Source organism: Hetaerina americana, unplaced genomic scaffold (assembly GCF_022747635.1).
Source record: "Hetaerina americana unplaced genomic scaffold, ioHetAmer1.1.p SCAF_3, whole genome shotgun sequence".
Taxonomy (NCBI): domain Eukaryota; kingdom Metazoa; phylum Arthropoda; class Insecta; order Odonata; family Calopterygidae; genus Hetaerina; species Hetaerina americana.
The window spans coordinates 85,821,880-85,843,314 of record NW_027286874.1 but is presented as its reverse complement, the minus strand read 5'-3'; the positions used below and the strand labels follow the sequence as shown (position 1 = coordinate 85,843,314).

Genomic DNA, 21,435 nt, shown 5'->3' with positions numbered 1-21,435 from the left:
GGAGTCTCAATGGTTGAGAAATCTCAGTTCTCAACCAGACTAATCCTTTACTTACATAAAGTTTTGCTACGCTTATTTACGAGGGTCATCCGGAAAGTAGTACCCGTTCGTGAAATAAAGACACAAAAGTAAATATTAACAAACATAAAAAATTTTATTTGAAAGAGGATACTTTAAACTACTTCTCAACATAATCTCCAAGCAAATTAAGGCATTTGTCATAACGTGTGACAAGTTTCTGTATTCCTGCTGCATAGTCCTTCGCCGCCAGCTCATTGAGATACGCGAGGGACCCATCTTGCACAAATTTTTGCATAATGCAGATGGTGTTTAACAATTTCATGAACAATTGTTCGAGAAACATTGGGAAAATGCTCACAGATGTCATCAATTGTGACGCGCCGATCGTTCCTCACGAATTCGTCAACTGAGCTCACCAGTTGGTCTGTAATGACAGACGGTCTCTCCGAACGCTCATCGTCGTGTGTGTTCCCCCTCCCCATGTTGAAGTTCCGACACCACCGCCGAACAGACGACTCGTCCATTACATTGTCTCCATACACCTCCTTTAATTGGCGATGAATATCACATGGGCGAACGTTTCTTGCATTGAGGAATTTAATCACTGCCCTCACTTCACAACTGGCGGCGTTCTCAATTTTTTTAAACATTGTAAACAATCACAGAAACAACACAGGCAATGCTAGCGTCACGCAACTTGGCTCAGAGAAGGCAGACAAGCCACTGAAGCTATCTGACCTCGTCCAGCGGCTACTCGCGTCGTCAGCACTTCATGCGGCACGAACGGGTACTACTTTCCGGATGACCCTCGTATTAACAAATACCCTGGACTTCTCAAAGGTTCTCCGACCAAAATTTCAAATTTCCTGGGTGGATATTTTGACTAGGATTGCTGATTTGAATAGCAATCTTAAATGCAAATCTTTAAGCTGGAAGTTGTAGGAATATTTTCAAAGAATTTAGAATTTTGGAATCGCTATTTCAGACGTGCTTAAAAAATCTTTTCTTGAGGATTTTCATTCATGCCTTTAAAATATCAATGCATTTCAGCGTCCTTTGACCTGATCCTTTTTCTAGCACTATTATTACATTTTAATGATCTTTTTATGTTTTACACATATACTTTTTTCGGGCCGGTCACGGTCCAATTTTTTTCACCGCCGGGAAGGATTGCAGTATTCCGCTCTTACAGTCTCACCCTCGGTCTTTGCCCTGTCCCACCCGCTCAATGGCTCAAATCGGCAGCGCCAACGGACCTCCGCATCCTCTTTCCCCTGGGCCTGTTTGCCATCAATCACATCACACTAAACGCCTGACTATCATTCGCAAATAGTATGGTAGATGACGGCATGGGAGTTCGGAACAAGAAAAGACAACATGGTCGGCGCTCTAACCTCCTCCGTCTTGTTTAAATGTGTCAAAATGGAGGCGGTAAGACCGGAATTTTTGGAAGCTTGAAATACTTCGGGCGATGAATCATTCCGAAGGGAGTTCAAAAGGAAACCTACTCATCACTCAACGAGTGATATCATTCATGTGGAATAAAAACAATCATTTTCACATGTCTGATCAAAGGGAGTTTTCCCAATACACCATAAAGGTTTGTGCTGATGGAAAGTGCTAACATAAAATTCAACCCGTGAGATATTTTGAAGGTATGATTCTTGGATAATCATTTTCCTTGCTTCTAAGGAGTATTTAATGGTAAAACAGGTACCCAAAAACAATTAATAACAAATCGAAAAGTATATTTTCTCGATCCAATCACATTCATTCCATTCAGCACATGATTTATAAATGTGTTTATACTTTTCCAGATTGACTTTGAAATTGATTATTTTGTTTCACGAAAAGTTTTACGTTTTCACCATTTTGTTATTATAATCTGATAATTATATTTAAATTCCCATTGTATTCATGACTAATGATAATATTTAAACTATTTTGGCGTGATTTTAGACTATATATGTTAAAAATATTGTGTAAATATTAGAAATTAACAAATTTTAGATTTCTATCCATTCAACTTCCATCCATACAATGCATAATAATAATACAATCTAATTTAGTCCATAGTATTAAAGGAAATAAATGCCGTGAAGATAAATGTTACCTTGGAAGAGGAAATGTCTAGATATGTCTTTCCCTTACCCGGCAATGACGATGAAAAAGTCAAGTCGGTTCCATGTGTCAGCCAGATAGGTCCCTTTTCCGTAGACACCCATCGCTAGCATCTTGATGACCATCTCAATGGCGAAGAAGGCGAAGATTAAATCGTCGAAGATCTGTAAATGTGTTTAAAATGGTGAAGGAGAACAGAGTACAAAATTAAGAATACATAGAATATTAAGAATTTTTCATCAAGGTCAAATTGTTTTTACAGGTGTTTGCAGATTACTTTAACTCGGTTGAACACATGATGATCAATTAAAATGCAAAAGGAAGAGGACTATACACTAATATAATATTTTCCCCTGGATTATTAAAAATACTATAGAAGAAAATATTGAATTTTCAATATAAATTAATTTTATAATTTAAATAGTAATAATAAACTTAATACTATATAAATGCAACAATTTCAGAGTGTAAAAATCATTCGCCTTGACTGGGATTCGAACCCAGATCCCTCAATATCCGGTCGAGTGCTTTAGCCACTTAAGCTACCGAGGCGTCCTCTTAAACTCTGAAATTTTGGGGCTTTTAAAGGAACAAGATGTTGTGACGAAATACCGTACATACAATGTCACAGGCATTCGTAGTCGTGCGCGAGGCGCCATTGTTGTTTGGAGATTGAATATTACTTCGTTTTACCTTCGGAAACAAAAACTCATTTGAAAAATGTCTGTTAGAGGTATTTATAATCATGTATGAAATTTATTTATTTTATTTATTCAGTATTAGTCCGAAAACAGCACATTTTGGCCTTTACATCGAACTATTAACAACGATAACAATGGTCACATTTACAAACACCCAAGCCCTAGGTGGAGGAAAACCAACCCAGACGGGAATCGAACCCGCGACCCTTGGAATGGCAGACGAGGACGTTACCCCGCCGCCACCGGGGTCGGCGGGGTAACGTCCTGTAAATATTTGCAACCTCAATTAATGAAAATATTGAAAAAGGATTTAAGCTATTAGGAAACTTCCTGTGCTCAATACAATTATTGTAAACATTGTGGTAAAATAAATTGCAGATGGTAACATGTAGGTTATATTAATAGTACTGAAATATTACTACAAATATATATCTATGTAATGCTTTAAGTGTACCTCTAAAGAGGTTTAATCTAAAATGCATACAAATGAAATAAAAAACACGATATACATTTTTGGGAGCGATGCATTCTCTGTGGTAGGTTTGGATTTTAATAAAATTACATCCAACATCATTTACAAGCGCATATATTTTCATATTTTCTTTCTTGTATGCATAGAGTAGTTTTGAAAAATAATAAAGTGCAAACAAGCTTAAAGGAAAAGCATATAGATCAATATTGTGGCCAGCCTTCGTAAAATGTCACAATATCTCAAGCTGTTCCCAAAATATTGAAAGTAATAGCACTGAAATAATACCTCACATTATAATATTTGTAATTTTGAAACAATGTTACGCATATTTCGTAAGAGTAATTGTTCATCGAATAATGCCTCCTCCCCAGTAGAATTTTTCAAAAATATCAAATATCGCAGCGATTGAAATGCAGAGGTAATTTGACCTAAGTGATGCGTCGAAGTGACATAGCGATTCATTGTCAAGCAATAATTCCCGCGGCCAAAAACCTCTAAGAATAACTTCGAAACAATCACTCGGCTTCATGTCTTTCTTTTAACGCAGAGGCACACTCTGACTTTGCCAACAATACCCCAACGTTACCATAATGCATCGCGTGGTCCGCAGTGGAGAGGGAGCGTAAACTTTTACGGGCACCATTTATTTACAATCAGAGAATTCTCATAACTCTAAGCACCTCTCAGCACACATGCCATTCCCTCATTTTGGGTAATCATAGATCGCGCGGTGATCATGAGCCAGATTTTCGTCCAGAAGGAAGGGGACCTGGAGCCGCCGACCCTAACAATGTTCATCGCTCACAGGACTTGGAGACGGGTTTTCAGATTGGTGCATGATGCTAGTTGATGTCCTGAGTAAAATTGATGGCGAGCATAATCGTACGGTTCTTCCATTTTGCAAGTAAGGCAAAATGCCCGAAAAGGCAGATCACAAGTTCCTCTTTGATCCCGAAGTCCTGATGAATAATTCATGGCTCCCCCGCCTTAACGCTCTGCGACAAATATATTGTCTTTTACAGAGCAAAAACTTTTATTCTTCTCAAGTACACTTTCAAACTCAGATAACGCAAAGTTACGGACCGAATTTCAGACAATGTATGAAGGAAGGCATGAAAAGTTATTTTTAAGGCGTTACACCCCGCAGTGAGGAAAATCATAGAGCCTACTGGGACAATTGGAGCCATCAGAAGCAGGTGAAGGAGAAAAACGAATGAATCTAACCGACTTAGAGGGAAATCGAATAGAAACTAAGAGACTCACACTAATGATACCCCAAATCATCCCCGTGAATACACGTATGCATTTGGATACTGACCGGAGCCTCCTGGGTCCAAATCTCAGTATTGAACAGACTTCGGAATTATACGTATACCATAACTTTAAATTGACTTAATTTTCTCCTTAATAAAACATCGTGAAAAGCAAATGGTGGTACTGAAAAAAGCAGTTGTACTGGCTTATACCCAGATACGTAAGTTTCGCCGTGCTTAATTCGGTGTGAGCTCTACCCTGACTCATTAAAATACTAGCCTATTTGGTTGATTGCTGTTAGCCACATACATGAGTAATAATATTTACAAGAAAAACCTATGGATACGCGGCCACTATTATTTTTTTAAGATGAAATTCAGGACGCCACCTTTTCCATTGCTCTCGAAAAAGAGTATAGTTGCGATGAGTTTCGCAGAGAAACTGTTCAATCACTCAGAAAAAATCTCCGGCATAGGAGAAGTATAAATCTACGTGAGAAAATCTAATATCGACGGCAAGTCCATCACCCCTGCACCCTAACAAACCCTTGTTCAAAACATTCAAAATTTTGCTTATCTTCGGAGGTAACGAGGTTCTCTGCGAATCTTGAAAATAATCACTCATGCGGACACTAAATTTACGCTTTATTTACCGGCTAAGAAGATAGCAGCGACTTGCACGCCGGGTGAGAGAATGAAATTGACAATAGATTGATTATGAAGTCTACGGTATTCTCTTAAATATCGATATAAAAAAATGACATGGCCTCATATTTGAAGAATATCGTAAAATGATTTAGTGACACTTCTCTTCGTCATATGTTTCTAGAAGTAAATGTAGGGGACTTGAAAAACAACATCTCCATCTTGTAAATTCAAAAACTCATTCGTAGAATAATTAATGAAAGCTAGATAAGTGAACAAAGGAACGAGGCCGTCAGAGGATTTCCTTCCTGAACGCACTTTTCGCAGTCTTTAGAGTTTTTCATGCAATACATAAACAGATTCAAATGATGTCATTCAAGCCGTGAAATTATTTCTCTCCTGGATAACGACGCATTCAGGATTTGCAATCAGGGAGACTCAAGTTTTGCTCCGGAGTGAAATGAGACACTGACTGCATTCTGAACATTTAACTCAATCTGGGACGAAACTTAACCCTTGTGACAAAAAGATCGCTGCTCCCTCTCCATCACTCGTAGCTTCACTCTCTGGTATTTGGCAGAGTCTGAAGAAACTAATATCTTAATCTAAACTAGATTAAACTCATTTAATATGCAGACTGATATATGAATTAACAAACTCTGTGACACGTAGCCATTCATATTAACATTAAGATATCTTGACTCATTTCCAACTATTTTGTATTCCTTTTTTCAAACGTTTTGGCTATTTGAATACTTTCTAAATGAAAGGAAATTTATTAAGCTTCAATTTGTCAAAATGCTTCTTCAGGTATAGCCGGATTTAAAAAACAACGAGTTAAAAAATCTTTGATTTTTGATCAAGGCTGTATAATCTGTATTGAACGAGGACTCTTCAACATAGAGTGATCATAATTTTTATATTCGTATAATGTAATGCGCAAACTTTAAATTATATATGACATTTTTAGAAAAATGTAAAATAAAAACGTTTTATTGTAAAGTTTTATTGATTTGATTACTGTGTTGCATCAGCAGCAGCCGTTGAAAGCTCAAGCTTATTCTGTTTGTCTATGGTAACGATGGAGGCAACACGAGACGGGCGCGTGTTTGAAATTTTGCATTTTCGCTTCGCTGCTTTGAAATTTAGTTCTTGCTTGAAACAAAACCTTATGCCTCAGCCTATTTTATTCTGCAGAGGGCTTAAAGGGAGCTTTTCTCTAGCTTAATACAAAACAAAGATGGTTTAAAGTGTTTAACGAGGGAAGATAATCATTTTCAAAATAAGATAGACCCGGAGATACCCTGGCCTTACGGAAGTAACAAATCTGCTTCCATTGAGATATCTTTATATGGTGTTGACAGGACTATCGGAAATATTAAAATCATAGCTAGGTGCCACTCACACGATGTCAACAGAAAAATAGCAAATTATACGTTTTTGTGTTCGATATTGCGATCATCTCACAAATTCAAGGTAAAATGTGTTCCTCATTCTTCTTGAAGTCCACACCCTAGGTTTTTGAATCGTACACACACGGTATCTATCTATGTACATATGGGTAAATATACCCATTTATATTATATGATCTACATTACTAATATATATATATATATATATATATATATATATATATATACATACATACATACATATATATATATATATATATATATATATATATATATATATATATATATATATATATATATATATATATATATATATATATATATATATATATATATATATATATACTAGCTGAATACCCGGCTTTGCACGGGTTAGGGAGAAACAATAATATAAATATACTACATAAATAAAAACAACAAATTATAAAGTACAATAATACACTACTTCATACAAATTTTAGAATATTTTTTATTTAACACCTGTTTATAAACTAAATTTTTTGTTTCATATCCAGGAGAAAGAATATATAAATTTTTAGGCGAACCTACTCTGGAGCAAGCAACATAAAGTTGCCCGTGGCTAGAACATGGCGATCTTAGATCAACACCACAAAACTTTAAAGACTGTCCCTGTGATTTATCAATGGTAATTGAAAAAGCTACCCGGACTGGAAACTGTAATCTTTTAAAGTTGAAGGGAAGATCAGTTGGGATTAGAGGTATCCGTGGAATAAAAATTATTTCACCTTTTCCTTTTCCAGTTAAAATGACTGCCTGGATTATATTTTTCATTAATTTTGTCGCTCACAATCGTGTCCCATTGCAGAGTTTTAGTGGATCTAAATTTTGCAATAAAATGATTGGAGATCCTACTTTAAGTATAAGGCAATGTTGTGGCAATCCAGATGGATCAAGTGAATTTAGGAATTCCGTTGGATAATTGACGGCTTCGTCAGCATCCACTACGGTATCAACCGATTTATATTCAATCACGTCTCCTGGCAGCATGGCTATTATCTCCTTGTTAATTTCATTAACATCATCGTTCTTAGGAGCAAGAATGGCTCTTTCTCGCAACCATTCTAAATTTTTATAATTTTGATTAACGTTAGGATAGACTGCTTGTATCATATCGCGGACAGTTTTCACCGATACACATAAATCTGATGACAATTTTATCAAACCAGATGCTTGAATAACTAATCTATCTTCTCCAATCTCGAAAAGTTTATTTGCAAAATTTTGAGCATTCCCATCTCTTAAGAGGATTCGCATGTTTTGTTTAAGGCTAATTTCTTGGACATGATTCCATAGAACAGAATGTTTTAAACAGGCATAAATTTCATCGGCTGGAATCGATTTTGGAATGACAGGCAAAGTTTGACGGAAGTCTCCACACAGGAGTACCAGAGCTCCTCCCATTAAACTGCAGTTTCCTCTAAGATCTTGAAGTGTTGCGTTGAGGGCCTCAAGAGATTTTTAATGAGCCATCGTACACTCATCCCATACTATCAATTTACATTCTATAAGAACTTGTGCCTGGCCGCTTGTTTTATTTATATGACATGTGGGATTTTCTTGTCGGGAAATATTAAGTGGCAACTTAAGGGCAGAGTGGGCTGTTCTTCCTCCTTCCATTAATGTCGCTGCAATACCTGAAGATGCAACGGCTGGAGCAATTTCTCCATGAACCCTGATTTCAGCGAGAACTAAATTAATTAAAAATGTTTTTCCCGTGCCACTGCAGCATCAAGAAAAATGATACCTCCTTCTTGTTTATCTACTTGATCCATTATTGTTTCGTACGCGAATTTCTGATCTTCATTAAGAAATGGCTTTTTATCCGCGATGTATGCTTCTAAGTCTAAGACATTGTGGCTAGTTTCACGTACTATATATAATCTGGATAAAATACACCCTGTTGATCTTGTACAGGTGCAAAAAGACCGAGTCCCCCAAAAAGTCTTGTTAACCATGGTGATACACTTTTCCTCCAAAATAATCAAAGTTTTATTAAAAATGTCGGAGTTAAACGTAATATCCAATGTAGGATTTTCACTTCGAACTTTAGCCAGTATATCCTCACTCATTGATTCTTTATATTTTTCCCATATTGTTTTTGGGTTAGATGGATTACAGGAGGTTATTATGATGGCAAACAAAATTCGGATTTGTCCTGGAAGAGAAATCAAACTGGCCTCTCGCAATGAGTCATCCCAGTGCTGATCTCCTTCTAGCAACCCTAAATTCTGGCAAGCTTCTCTGAATGTCTCACATATTTCTCCGTTTACCTTTCTTAATTCTGCAAATGAGCGAGGTCCTCTAATGGTATGTAGAAGCATTCTTAAAAAATAACATTCGGCGTTGTTAGGATGGACTGTGTAGACTCGGCCCAATGCGTCACATGAATAAATATTATTCTCAGGATCAAAGTTGCCCATTTTTCTTCTACAAAAGACTTTCCTTGATGTATTCCACGTATAATATCTCGGCAATTCTGAATACAATAGTGTTCTTGCCAAAGTATCCTGCTGGCATAGTTGGAAAAATGCTGTTTCTATGACAGCAAAAAAGTAAACAAATTACATACATACAAAAAAACACTCTCCTTTATATATATATATATATATATATATATATATATACATATATATATAGATGTGTGTGTATATATACATATATATATATATATTTATATATATATATATATATATATATATATATATATATATATATATCCTCGATAGCTCAAGTGGTTAAGAGCATCCGCCCGGCAAGTGGAAAGATCCGGTGTTCGAGTCCCGGTTGAGGAGATTTTTTTACTCTTGTGATCCGTTCGATTCCGCCTTCCCCACCTCTATTGTGTTCGTCCTTTATACGTGTTCCTATCCCTTTTCCTTATATATGTTTCTGTATATATGAGTATTTATTCGCCGTTTGGCGGGATTTCGTGTTTGAATGTGTATTTGGCCAATGTGGCTCATCTCTTTCTTCTGGCTATGCGTGCCACGAAACGCACTGTTCTTTTCCTGTATGATGTTGTATGAATTCTAACCCTTTCCTTTCCTCTTGTGTATTGTCTATTTCTCCTTTGGTGGGTGAAACAGCCCCCTGACGCCATCTCTTGGCTAAAGAATCGGGGCGCTTGGCGACATATAAGACCCACGGATCTCAGGGTAAATTACATATCCTCGATAGCTCAAGTGGTTAAGAGCATCCGCCCGGCAAGTGGAAAGATCCGGTGTTCGAGTCCCGGTTGAGGAGATATTTTTACTCTTGTGATCCGTTCGATTCCGCCTTCCCCACCTCTATTGTGTTCGTCCTTTATACGTGTTCCTATCCATTTTCCTTATATATGTTTCTGTATATATGAGTATATATATATATATATATATATATATATATATATATATATATATATATATAACAAGCTTTAACAGCAACAAACAATATAAGAACACATAAAAAGATCACTCACACGTTATTTCTTGATCATTTCGACGGAATTCAACTCCGTCTTTATCGGAAGAAATAGAAGTAATCAATACATATAAATTCGCATATTCATATATATAACTCTCGGCTTTCAATACTTATTCGGCTGGATCAAACAATGGAACTACCATGGAATGGGATATCTTTGATGCAAAAAAAAACATGTATGGAGTGTCAAAGTTCACATTTTTCTCACAAGCTAAGTAACGCATTGTCTCAGTTGAATCAAGGACGTTTTGCAGTCCACAATACATTGTTCAGAAAGAGCGGTAATATTCGAACGTCGAGAGAGAACATTACAGAATTAATGGAAATTTCAAGCAAATTACTTTTAACGATAAAAAGTCTCCCCATTACAATCGTCATCATCAAGCGTCATCAATTCCTGGATTAATTCATAGCAGTTCTCCAGGCTATCCCGTCGCCAGCGCCTAGCTTAATTGCTCCATAATTCCATGCGCAGATGTCCACATCATCTCTCGTAATTTCTAATCAGGACTTTTTAATAGTTCTTTCCTTGAGTCGGGCAGATCTTTTCTTTCATTTTGTTTTTACCTTCAACTACTCTAAATTATTAAATATTTATTGAAACAATATCAATTTAAATAGTAATTAAATCTTAGATTTTGTTTCTTTCGTTCTGAAAACACTTCTAGTCATCATTTTTCTATTCCGAATATTGCGTAGGCCCCGAAGTAATGGAAAAATAAGCAAAAAACCCTAAAGGCTGCAATAAGATATATCCTGTGTGCGACTAGTAGTATTTTGCTTACAATGAAAGAATTCTGATAGAGCTCCTTAGAATTAATTATTATGCTTGATATATATTTCTGGTTCCCTCTATCGATGGTAATTTCGATCGGTAGAGTTTTTTTACTCTTCAAAATATTTACCTCTCTATCGAGCCTGCAATAGAAATGTGTTTTACTGCGCAAGTTTCCTCTAAGTAGTTTATAATGAAAGGATTCATATTCAATCCGACTTACTTCCTTTATCAGATTCCTGGTGCGAAAATCTTGTATTCTGCATGCTGTCATATTTTGATTTTAGTATCGCTTATCTACATCTAATCCATATCGTTTAGTGCTTTCTTTTTTGCGTGCTCACGGGAACGAACGCCGCCGCATCGAATTACGTTTCCGTCACGCGCCTTTGTCGTTCACCTCGTCAACTCTCAATCATGCCCCATCTTCACTACTTGCGCATCCACAATGAATGAGTGATTGCCGACCTAATTCCCGAAAACGCGTGGAGAACAGAATGGAGGAAGGCGAGAAGAATAAAAAAAAGATACCATACGATATACAAGCGATCGTTCGGCACACTTGTTAGCACTGGACGCAACACGACGATCGATGGGAATTAAATATTTTCACTCCCTTCCTCTCTCTCCCTCCGCTATTATTTTCTCCACCAACCACTCACCACTCGCCCTCCCTCCCTCCGCTCTACAAGGATTCTGCCACGCTTCGTCAACACAGGGTGTTACGTGGAAATCCTCACCTTTTTCCGTTCGATAATGGCGCTGTGTGCGTCGGGCAACCGGAGTCGTGGATGCAGCACGATTGGGTGGGCAAATAATCCGATGTCGGCGCTGCGTTCAACGCCATGCAAGCCTAATCCTTTGCCTTGATCGATTTAAATTGTCACACGTGTTTACTTTTCTCAAAAGTTCTAATTAGAATGACTGCTAGAGTTAAATGTCCAGAAGATTTGCGAACGATGGGGTAGGAAATGAAACTCGCAGCACGGCGGGTTTGGCTCACAGTATCCCAGGTTTATATCGATAGACAGCACTTCAAAGCATGTAAACTTAAAGGGGGGTGGAGGTGGGGGGGGGGAGGAAATCAAAAAGAAATTTTCGCCAAAAGAAAAATGTTTTGAGAAAACGCATCCATATTCGATCACCCGAATGGAGAAGTGAGTCGAATTTAATTTCCGCGGAACTCAAGAAGGATTTCGTAAAAATGGGCCGTAATTTTATTTTATCCAAACTATTGCAAGAGCATTTCAGCATAAAATTTTTATGGAATATTCATAAGAATTTTGGTCATGACTTCAATAAAGTTATACGAGAAATGTCGTCCACAGTTGAGTTGTGGAGATTACACGTATACACCTCTTGTCAGAGTTATCTGTTTTATCCCGTGCCGTAGAATGTATAATATTTAAAAATTGAATACTAAATTATGTCATGCATTGATGTAATTTGGACAATATTTCCATTGCATAATAATAGCTAATCTAATTTTACAAGATCGCGTCTCGCATATTCAATATTAATATTAATCAACAATGATTATCCATTATTAAAAAAGTTCATTTTTCATGAATATTTAGCTCAATTCATTCTCTCCCACAGAATCCCTAGATTCCGGGAGAGGGAGTGAAAGATTAGCATTTCAGCTTACCTGTAGTATTTTGCATCGGTTGGTGGTGCAGTCATCATCCACACACGGCCGGTACATCCCCAGGGTGACGCAGTTGAGCAGAATGGCCATCATACTAATCCTCTCGAACCACGTACAAGCAGAGTTAAGGAAATACCGGTAAACTCATGAAATTGGAACCAACGTATTTTGACCTACCCAAGGAACTTAAATGTGGGTCACGTAAAGGTCAATAAGGACATACTTATTTACTTTAGTTTTCTTGTAATTCCAAATCATTACTTCCACTCTGAATTTAAATCTACTTTTCACATTAAATTTCATGAGATGATTTTGTCGCAAAAAAGATTTCGTTAAAGTTGTTGAAACCTTTGAAATACCTTTATGAGCTAAAGAACAATAGACTGAATATGCTCCGATAACGATAAACTTTAGACAACCAACAAGTGAAGCCATAAAATCCCGCTTTTAGGATTGCGGCAATTATTTGGAAAATCTTCTCAGTAAAAAAAAAATTATACCGGTAAATTATGCTTGTCCCACGTTTGTTCATTATATAAAATAAAATAGTAAGCATCAATGTGTTCACCAATAGGATGCATCCAATGGAATGAAAAAAAACATATTCACTCGTTAAATGATTGGCGAAAGAGAACAACCTTGAAATTTTGCATACACAATATAATTTTACATAACCTAGGTTTCGTTCCTGGGTAACTCCACCAGGTAATATGCATGGCTCAATAGTTTCGACTCCGAATGGAAATACGCTGTCCGGTATATCGTATTATGCTTATTTTACTGAAAATGTTGCTGTAAGTATGCCAGAAGACGGATTTTAACGAGCTCTGAAAAGTCTCAGTGTGGGCATGAACGGTTGATTCAAACCCTCTGAGGCCTCCCATTGAATGAACGCTCAATGGGAAGGTTGAAGTCGGCCTTGAATCCTTAGCAAGAGGTCAACATAATCCAGTTCAAATAAGAGGATTTTGGCTCAGTTTATATCTTTAGCATAAGACTTTAAACGAGTTTATTATGCAAATAATGCCTAAGAGGAGTCCGGTATCACAAAATATCTCAGTTTATTTGATTTGTATTTTCATGTATTCACGGAAACATAGTTTGAAAATTAGTTACGATTGTAACGATGCATTCAAGTATTCATAAACTTAAAATTTATAATTATTAATACAAATATATTATAGTCCATGAAAGAGAGATTTATGGGGAAAAGTGAAATGTTTTTAATTTCGTTATAATGCCATTGGTCCACACGAATAATATTCAGGGATGGACTACATTTTAGAGCGGATGGAATGCGTTATATAGCGTGAACTTAGCAAATATTTCAGTACAAAGGTACTGAAATCTGGAAGAAATGAAATAGAAAAACAAGAGCTATATGGAGAATATCGGGTTGAAAAATCAAATTAAAAAAATACCGTATTTTCTGTTATGTCTAAAAGTTTAAAATGTTCGAACGTGGAAAAAGACATTTCACTTACAGTATGGACTGTTAAACAAATGATTTTTTAACAATATGTTGTATCTCCAAAATAAATTCGGACGATGGAAAATTTTTAAATTTCAAAGTGCTATTTGGAACATAGTTGAGGTCAACAGTGAAGTTTACTCCACATTAAACGAATTTTCAATTTAGCTTTCAAGTGAGAATATTTAGAACAAATTAATTGGTTATAAACAAAACAAAGATAATGTCACAAGGTACAAATATAAGTACCTAGGTTTATATAGACTGGACATGTCAAATAAGACCAATTAGACCAATAATCATTTTTGAATTTTCAGTGGCTCTATTTTTTAATCATCTATTTCCGAAAAAAAATGTTTAAATGTGAAACTACTCTTTCCTATAGCGCGGTGACATGGTCTCTCCGATATTACACTTCCAAATTAAAGAACTAAATCCATATTTCTACAGTCTCTGCAGCTCATACTAGACTTCATCTACGGTGAGGATCCTTTACTGTCTGAATATGTTTCGCTATAGATTTATGCTGACTTTTCAAATTTATTTTAAAGTCAGTGATGACCAGTTAACATCTACGTAACATGATTTTTGATGCTGTATATGCGGAAGGAAAACATTATTTATTGTGATGTAATAATTTTCCACTACACAGTATGATTGCATTCTCTCAATGAAAAAGCCAATCTTACGCTTGAGATAACGAAGGTAAATTACTTGTTTTAAATTTAGCTTAAAATGTAATGATAATTTCAATATTTATAAGATCCAGTTTATGCAATCAGCAGCAGTGCCAATACCAATTCTTTACAATGATTTTGCCACACTTAGGCCAAACGATTATTTTGTCGAAGGGAAATTATGAATTTATTTTGCATCCAGAGAAAATAAAAAGGCCCTCCAACCAACACCTATTTTTATTAGAGTTTAATGCCTGACATGCATAAACTAGATTAGTCAGTTGGAAGAAAAAACTTTCCCTGCAAGGGAAATGGTACCCACGGAGACCCGGCCCCGCATCACATCAATAAAACTGTTCCAACACTACGCTCGATTTTAATTGAGGTGATAAAATTACCAAAGAAAATCTCTATCCAGAGTTTGCACATCCCTTGTTCCCCACTCGTTCTACACATGCCTTTCTCTTAATTTATCTACCTCAGCGATTTGGAGGTGATTTAATTTGGCAACGACATTCCGGAAATTCTTCTTACTCCTAACTACATCTAACTCTCGCTTGGAAGAGAAGACGCTTTACGCTGTAAGAATGAGGGAGTCTGAAGAAGAGATCATGGAATGGTAAGAGGCAAGAGAGAAACTGGAAGATGGAGGGGTTCAGTAGGATTGGATGGCGAGAGGGAGATGATAGGTCGAAGCAGGGAGAGTGAGATACGGAGAGCAAATAAAGTTTCTCCGACTTCCAGTTAATGGAACTAAAGCCTTTCCCCAACAGTCGAAAAAGAGGGTAACGAGCATCGTGTGACATAACTTAAAACTGCTTTCTTCTTCTTTCAAGAGCGCGTCCTGTTTATTTTTTCGTGGTGTTCGTAAATTATATACACACGAAGGGATGCCGGATCGTGTTGCCTAGAATAGCTCTTTTAATTGCCGACAGTTTTCTGGTCCACTTGAAAGGAAAACTCACACTTTGAGTCACACATTGGCCAGATTTCTTTAAAGTGAAAATTCTTACATTCACATAAACCAGCAGAAATGTTTACTCGTTTTTTTCTGGATAATTGACTCAATTTACAGGTTTACTTCTCATTAGTGGAACTTATTTAATTAATGCGGAATTTCCATGACTTCCGGGTTCTTTTTAGGCTTTCATAAAGAGGCTCACCACGGATGGATAAGGATGTAACATGTCCCTGGATTGAAACAGAATCAATATTAAAGAGTAAATCGTTGGCCACGCGAGAAAATATGGGGTTTTTTTAGAATTTAAAAACCTCAATCCTAACTAAGGCATGTTCCCTGGCATGGCATGTAATCCGTGCCTCGATTCCCGTGCGTGCGCTGACGAGGTAATCCGTGCGATTACCTCGTCAGCGCTAACTTCAAGTTGGAACTGAATTTAACCTATATCGTGATATTGCTTACATTGTGGAGCCATTCTAATGATGAAGCATGATAAAGCATGATGCTGCATTCTAAACCATGCAGTAATGGATGGTGGGCTTAAGACTTGTTTACGATGGACCAAATTCCTATCCACTTCACTCACAATGAAACTCAAGAGTTTTTCTGATAATCATTAAATAATAATTCTGATAATTGAACTGCAACTGAATTTAGTGTAAGGTTATCTCTATCGCCGCCAACCGACATCTGGGGTGATGAATGTAATCTATTACAATTTCAGGTTGGGTGTTGTGGATTCAGTCTATGATTAAATAATCATTTGAAAAATTATATATAGCACTGAAATTGTCTTTTTTCTACCACGGGCGCAATTATTGACAAAATAAATGTTTGGTATTAAAAAGTATTGAGAGGTCAAGAGTTTTAATGAATCTCAATTCAAAGATAGGCCGTAGATAAAACGATTCATATTGGTCAAATTTCTAAATTAATTGCATTTCATTTTTTCAAATACGTGATGACATCCTTTGGTAGGGACTGACTCCTTGGAAAGCCACAAAAACAAGCAATTTATATCAAAAAGGAACTACGTGAGAGCAGAGGAACATGAGTTACGATCGAGTTGGACGTTACATTACGGGAAGAGATGGTGGTAAGAGCGGGTAAGGGGAGATAGGGAAATAAATTCACGACTGACGATGGGATGGGCCGAATGACAAACTCCCATCCGGATGCAGTCATTGAACATCTACGATCCCTTACCCCTAACGATTCCAAGGATAAATTTTAGGGAATGGGAAACACTAAAATTTCCAGCACCAACCGAACCGAGGGGTTGGGGGCATCAAAGGATGGGATGTCGTTTTGGCCGACTTAATTGGACGGCATTAAGACCCATGAGTCGGTTTTGCAGTCAGCTTGCAGCTTGTGGTGCGAAGGATTACGTGCCATAACACATTTCACTCCCCGTTAAGGACGTTTTACAGGAAAGTGGTAAGGAAATAAGGTGATCCTTCAAGGAGCAGAAATCGAGTTCTCGAAATCAGCCCATGCTCAGCCTGGTTTAATGGCGCCGGTAAAAAGATGTGAATTCTTTTAAAGAGTTTCCCAGCACTCCGGGCTCCTCAGCACATTCATCCCTCTTCTATTCCCCCACTCTCCCCTACTCTCTCTCTCTCTCTCTCTCACCCTCAAACCCAAAAGCTTTCTGGGTGATAAACAGAAGTCGCACGGCTAGAGTCGAACGCTACCGTAAAATGGAGTTGATGGTGAAATGGGGAATTCGCGGTCGGACGCGCAGAGGGGATTGCGGGGGATTATGGACGACGGGGGTGTGAGGAGAGTCGAGGAGAGTGAGTGGTGTGAGGAGAAGAGATGGGGATGGGAGAAGAGGGAAGAATGAGGAAATGAGACTAATGGGGACTTCCGGACGGACTTGGGAAGATAAATTAAAAAGAGGACGGGAAAGTTGAGTAAGAGGACGGTTAATATCCTCGGACCAATGGCGATGATTCCCGCTGTCTGATCAGAAACTTCCGGAGGAATTAATGAGGAATTCACACATTTTTACACTGGTGTTAATTTTCGAAGCATTTAGAGGGAAGAAAAGGATTACTGTTTACAAATGAATGATGGTGCCAGCATAGTCAATTAATGTGTCGTCGATTCATGAAATCCGTCGGAATGAAATGTTTCTCAACTCTAAAGTATGCCGATAGAAAATATGACGTTTTGAGTCCACTTTATTGACTCTTTTGGGATTCCCTTTGGAGTCGCGATCCACACTGTGAAACTTTAAGAGTCACGCTTTGTTAAAGTTGCTTATTTCTCATGTCATTTTTGAGATTCATGGCTCGTGACTCATGGCTTTGTTTTTCCCCATTTGAAGAGAGAGCTTTAACGAAACGTAATAAGCGTAATGAGGCGTTCCTTGAAACGTGTTAGTGAAATGTTGCCATATTTTATCTGCGTTTGGTGAATTTAGGAAGGCAACTGAAAATCAACAATATTCGGTGCAAATCTGTAATTAAAATTGCGAACTGTTTTCCCAGACGAATTGGCTTCCTTCAATTTTCGTTTATCAAAAGCGGAATCATTGATCCGAAGACACCAAATATAACGGAAGGTAGGAGTGGGGAAATAATTTAGCATGGAAAGAAAGAGCCATACAAATCTTACTAAAAGTTCACACTAAAAAAGGAATCACCTCATTTGAGGACTTTCTTGATTAAGGTAGTTTTTCTAACTTATGCTTTTCCTAACTTAAGCTTTCTGTTTTGGGGTTATATGTCTATTTTAATTTAATTAAATAACGGCATTCCTCGAGTAAATTTAACTCCGAAGCCTTTCACGTTTGATGTACTAAACCGAAGTTCTGATTCAGTGGATACCCTAAAGTTGCTCTCACGGGGAAAGGGGAAAGAAGTATTTTCCACAAACTTGATACCATCGTCCAACTTAGGGTCCCACGACTTTGGCTTTCAGTCCCATTTTTGAGAATGAAGACTGAACCCGGATGGTCATGGTGATCTCAACTCCCTCTTTGAAGTAAAAAGATCGCAATTGTTTTTGACAGTTAAAAAAAAACATCGAACATGCAGATATACTAGGTAATGTACCACGGCTAATTGTTTCAAAGCAATCAATAAGGACACCACTTTTGTATGGATATACATGTACATAGTAATCCTATGATACGTTTATTAACTGATATATCTTGGCAAAGATTGGCGAGTGGCAATTACAACAGGTTATCCCAAGTTTAGGGGGACAATATAGAAGGAGAGGGTTTGAACCTACATGGTAGTACACTCACTTGTTTTCTTGTCGAATCCAAAGGTCTCCCGAAGCTAAAATACCTTTCCTTCGCACTCGCGCAAACACGCACAAGAATAATGTGGAACGGAAAGTCGGTTGGGAAGAACGGGAAATGGCCACCGCATTAGCCAATGATTTAAGTATGGATGCTGAAGCTAGAAGGGAAGACTGGAGGGTGGAGAATTGGTGGGAGGGATTGATACGGGATGGTTAAGGGAGGGAGAAGAGAGAATTTGGGACGGGTTATAGAAGGCTAGGATTGAGGGAGGGACGGGAGAGGAAAGGGCGTGGGAGGAGCTGTAAACGGGGAGGATATAGAAGTGGGTTTGGACGTGAGAACTTCCATCTTGCGAAGGTCGCCTCTTTTCCTCGTCTCTACACCCATACCGCCGTATTCTCCTTCTCCCGTCAGGCTGAATTCTCGGGTCCCCCTCTCGCAGCCCCGCCTTTCCCTAAGCCGGCCATTTGAACTTGATTTAAGAGATATCGAGTTTTGGTAACCTTCTCCCGTGGATCACGGATAGCTCTGTTTTTCTTGATGCCTCAAACTAGATCTCATCCCTGTTCTCCCTTCCAGTTTTTGGATACATAACAATAAAACGCATGGCTGGCCAATCATGGTGACAAATCTGGTTGGAATATGCGATATTGATCGTGAGGAGGAACGCATCTTCTGATTTTCGTAGTCTTATCGTCTGACGTCACCATCAAGAGTTATCGGTTTTTTGGCAGCTCTACAGGCTATCCCGTTACCTTCCGATCGCCTCATTCCCTCATGGCTAGTGGTGTTTTCCATCACCTGATTCTCGTATCTCGCCCTTGGAATTCCTCTGTAATTATTTATCTGTTTTTTCAAAATTCAATTTCATTTTTCTACCATACGATTAATCCGCAACTTGACCCTTTTGTTTTAGCTAGTGTCATCTATAGGCTTATCATATATGTCATTTACTCTTCGTAGTACATCTTCATTTGTTACTTTGTCTCCATCAGTATCGGGCGACGCTCGACTACATTGTCAGAATCGAATCAAGTTCAAATGAACGGATTGTTAACAAGTAAAATCAATAACCATGCAGCCGAAAACAAACATTTCTGTGATATGACATAACTGAAGGCCATACATGAAGGTATGAATCGACAGAGCAGAAAGAAAACTGGAAGGATTTAGTAGCACTGAATAAATTAGTAGTAGGGAATATGTTTTAAGGTGGAACCTAAAATTACAGTTTTATAACTTTGCCTAATTCAAAAGGAAATATCAGGATGGGCTTGTATGTATGCATGCATGGGAAACACCACTGAATGAAGGATTTTAGGTTTTCCCAGCGTATGGTATTCAAGAAGTTCTCTCGGGTTTCCCACCGGGTCAGGTTGTAGTACACCTACTGCAAGTGTACTGCAACCTGACCCGGTGGGAAACCCGAGAGAACTTCTTGAATACCACTGAACGCATTGATGTAATCGGCACCAATCAGTTGGAAATGGTACGTACGCTACCACTTTTTTATTACGAACTGCGGCAGAGTGTTTCTTAAGCCACCCAGATAAACTTTGCTGCGGCTATATATTTGAGCATTCAAGAATCCCTAACAGAGCACAGAGGTAATAATTTCTTCATTCATCAAAATTTGACAAACAGTTTTTTGTGACCTCCAATTTAAGTGTTAGCATGGATGAAAACTCATAAGAAATTATATTCATTAAAATTACTCCATTTTCATTATAAATTCCTAGCGATTTTACAAATAGTTCCGTATTAACTTGTCTCTTACCATATCTACATTTCATTACAGTAAAATTATTATCATATTAAAAAACAATTGCATACTGTTTTGTGGAAGACACTATCCAGGGTGATTGCTTAAAATATTGGTACATATCATGTTGAAACGAAATGACATTATTGAATTTGTAATTTCACACACTTTAAAGTGTGTGGAATCACAAAAGCAGTAATCTCATTTCATTTCAATATGTTATGTTAATTCCATGAAGTTACGCTGGAGGCAATAAATTTTATTTAGGCTTATATATTATTTACAGTAATTTTCTGATAACTTGGGAGCATTCTGAAAACATGAATTGAAAACTGCAGTATGCATCCTAAAATGGTATTAATTAACTATGGGAAATATATATACTATCCTTCAATTAAGATTGTGGTACAACTGTAAATTAAAGAATTAAAAATATATGCATTCATTAACTGGGTGAGATAGTGAAAAGGTACCCGACCCATACGTAAGTACTGCTGGCTACTGGTTGCAGTCGGAGGATTGGTTTGCCAATCCAAGAAAATATGCACTATTGCCTAAAGCGAGGCGTTCCAAAAAAAAAAACAAGTCACTTAACAGCAATTTTCATTTATGAATAGCAGTTGCATAGCCTGTTATTACCCACAGTTTTTAACTTCCCATTTGATGTAATTACTCGTTATAATGAATTCCATTATTTTAACTAGTATGATGCGGTTTAAGAATCTTTCTTGTCATGTTAGTTATCTTTTAATGAGCAAGGTTGTGTGTGGTGCC

At 37.5% G+C, this 21,435-nt stretch overlaps 1 protein-coding gene across 1 annotated transcript in view; it reads right to left on the bottom strand.

The window, feature by feature from the left end:
• The window catches only part of Ca-alpha1T (Ca[2+]-channel protein alpha[[1]] subunit T), a 117,711-nt gene extending 105,073 nt beyond the window's left edge, over positions 1-12,638 (bottom strand). Inside the window, exons 1-2 of the mRNA XM_071587903.1 lie at positions 12,532-12,638; positions 2,173-2,306 (exon numbers count right to left, since the gene is read on the bottom strand). Coding sequence (XP_071444004.1) covers positions 2,173-2,306; positions 12,532-12,624 — 227 coding nt within the window. The 5' untranslated portion in view covers positions 12,625-12,638. The remainder of the gene's footprint in view (positions 1-2,172; positions 2,307-12,531) is intronic.
• Between the last annotated feature and the right edge of the window lie 8,797 nt (positions 12,639-21,435).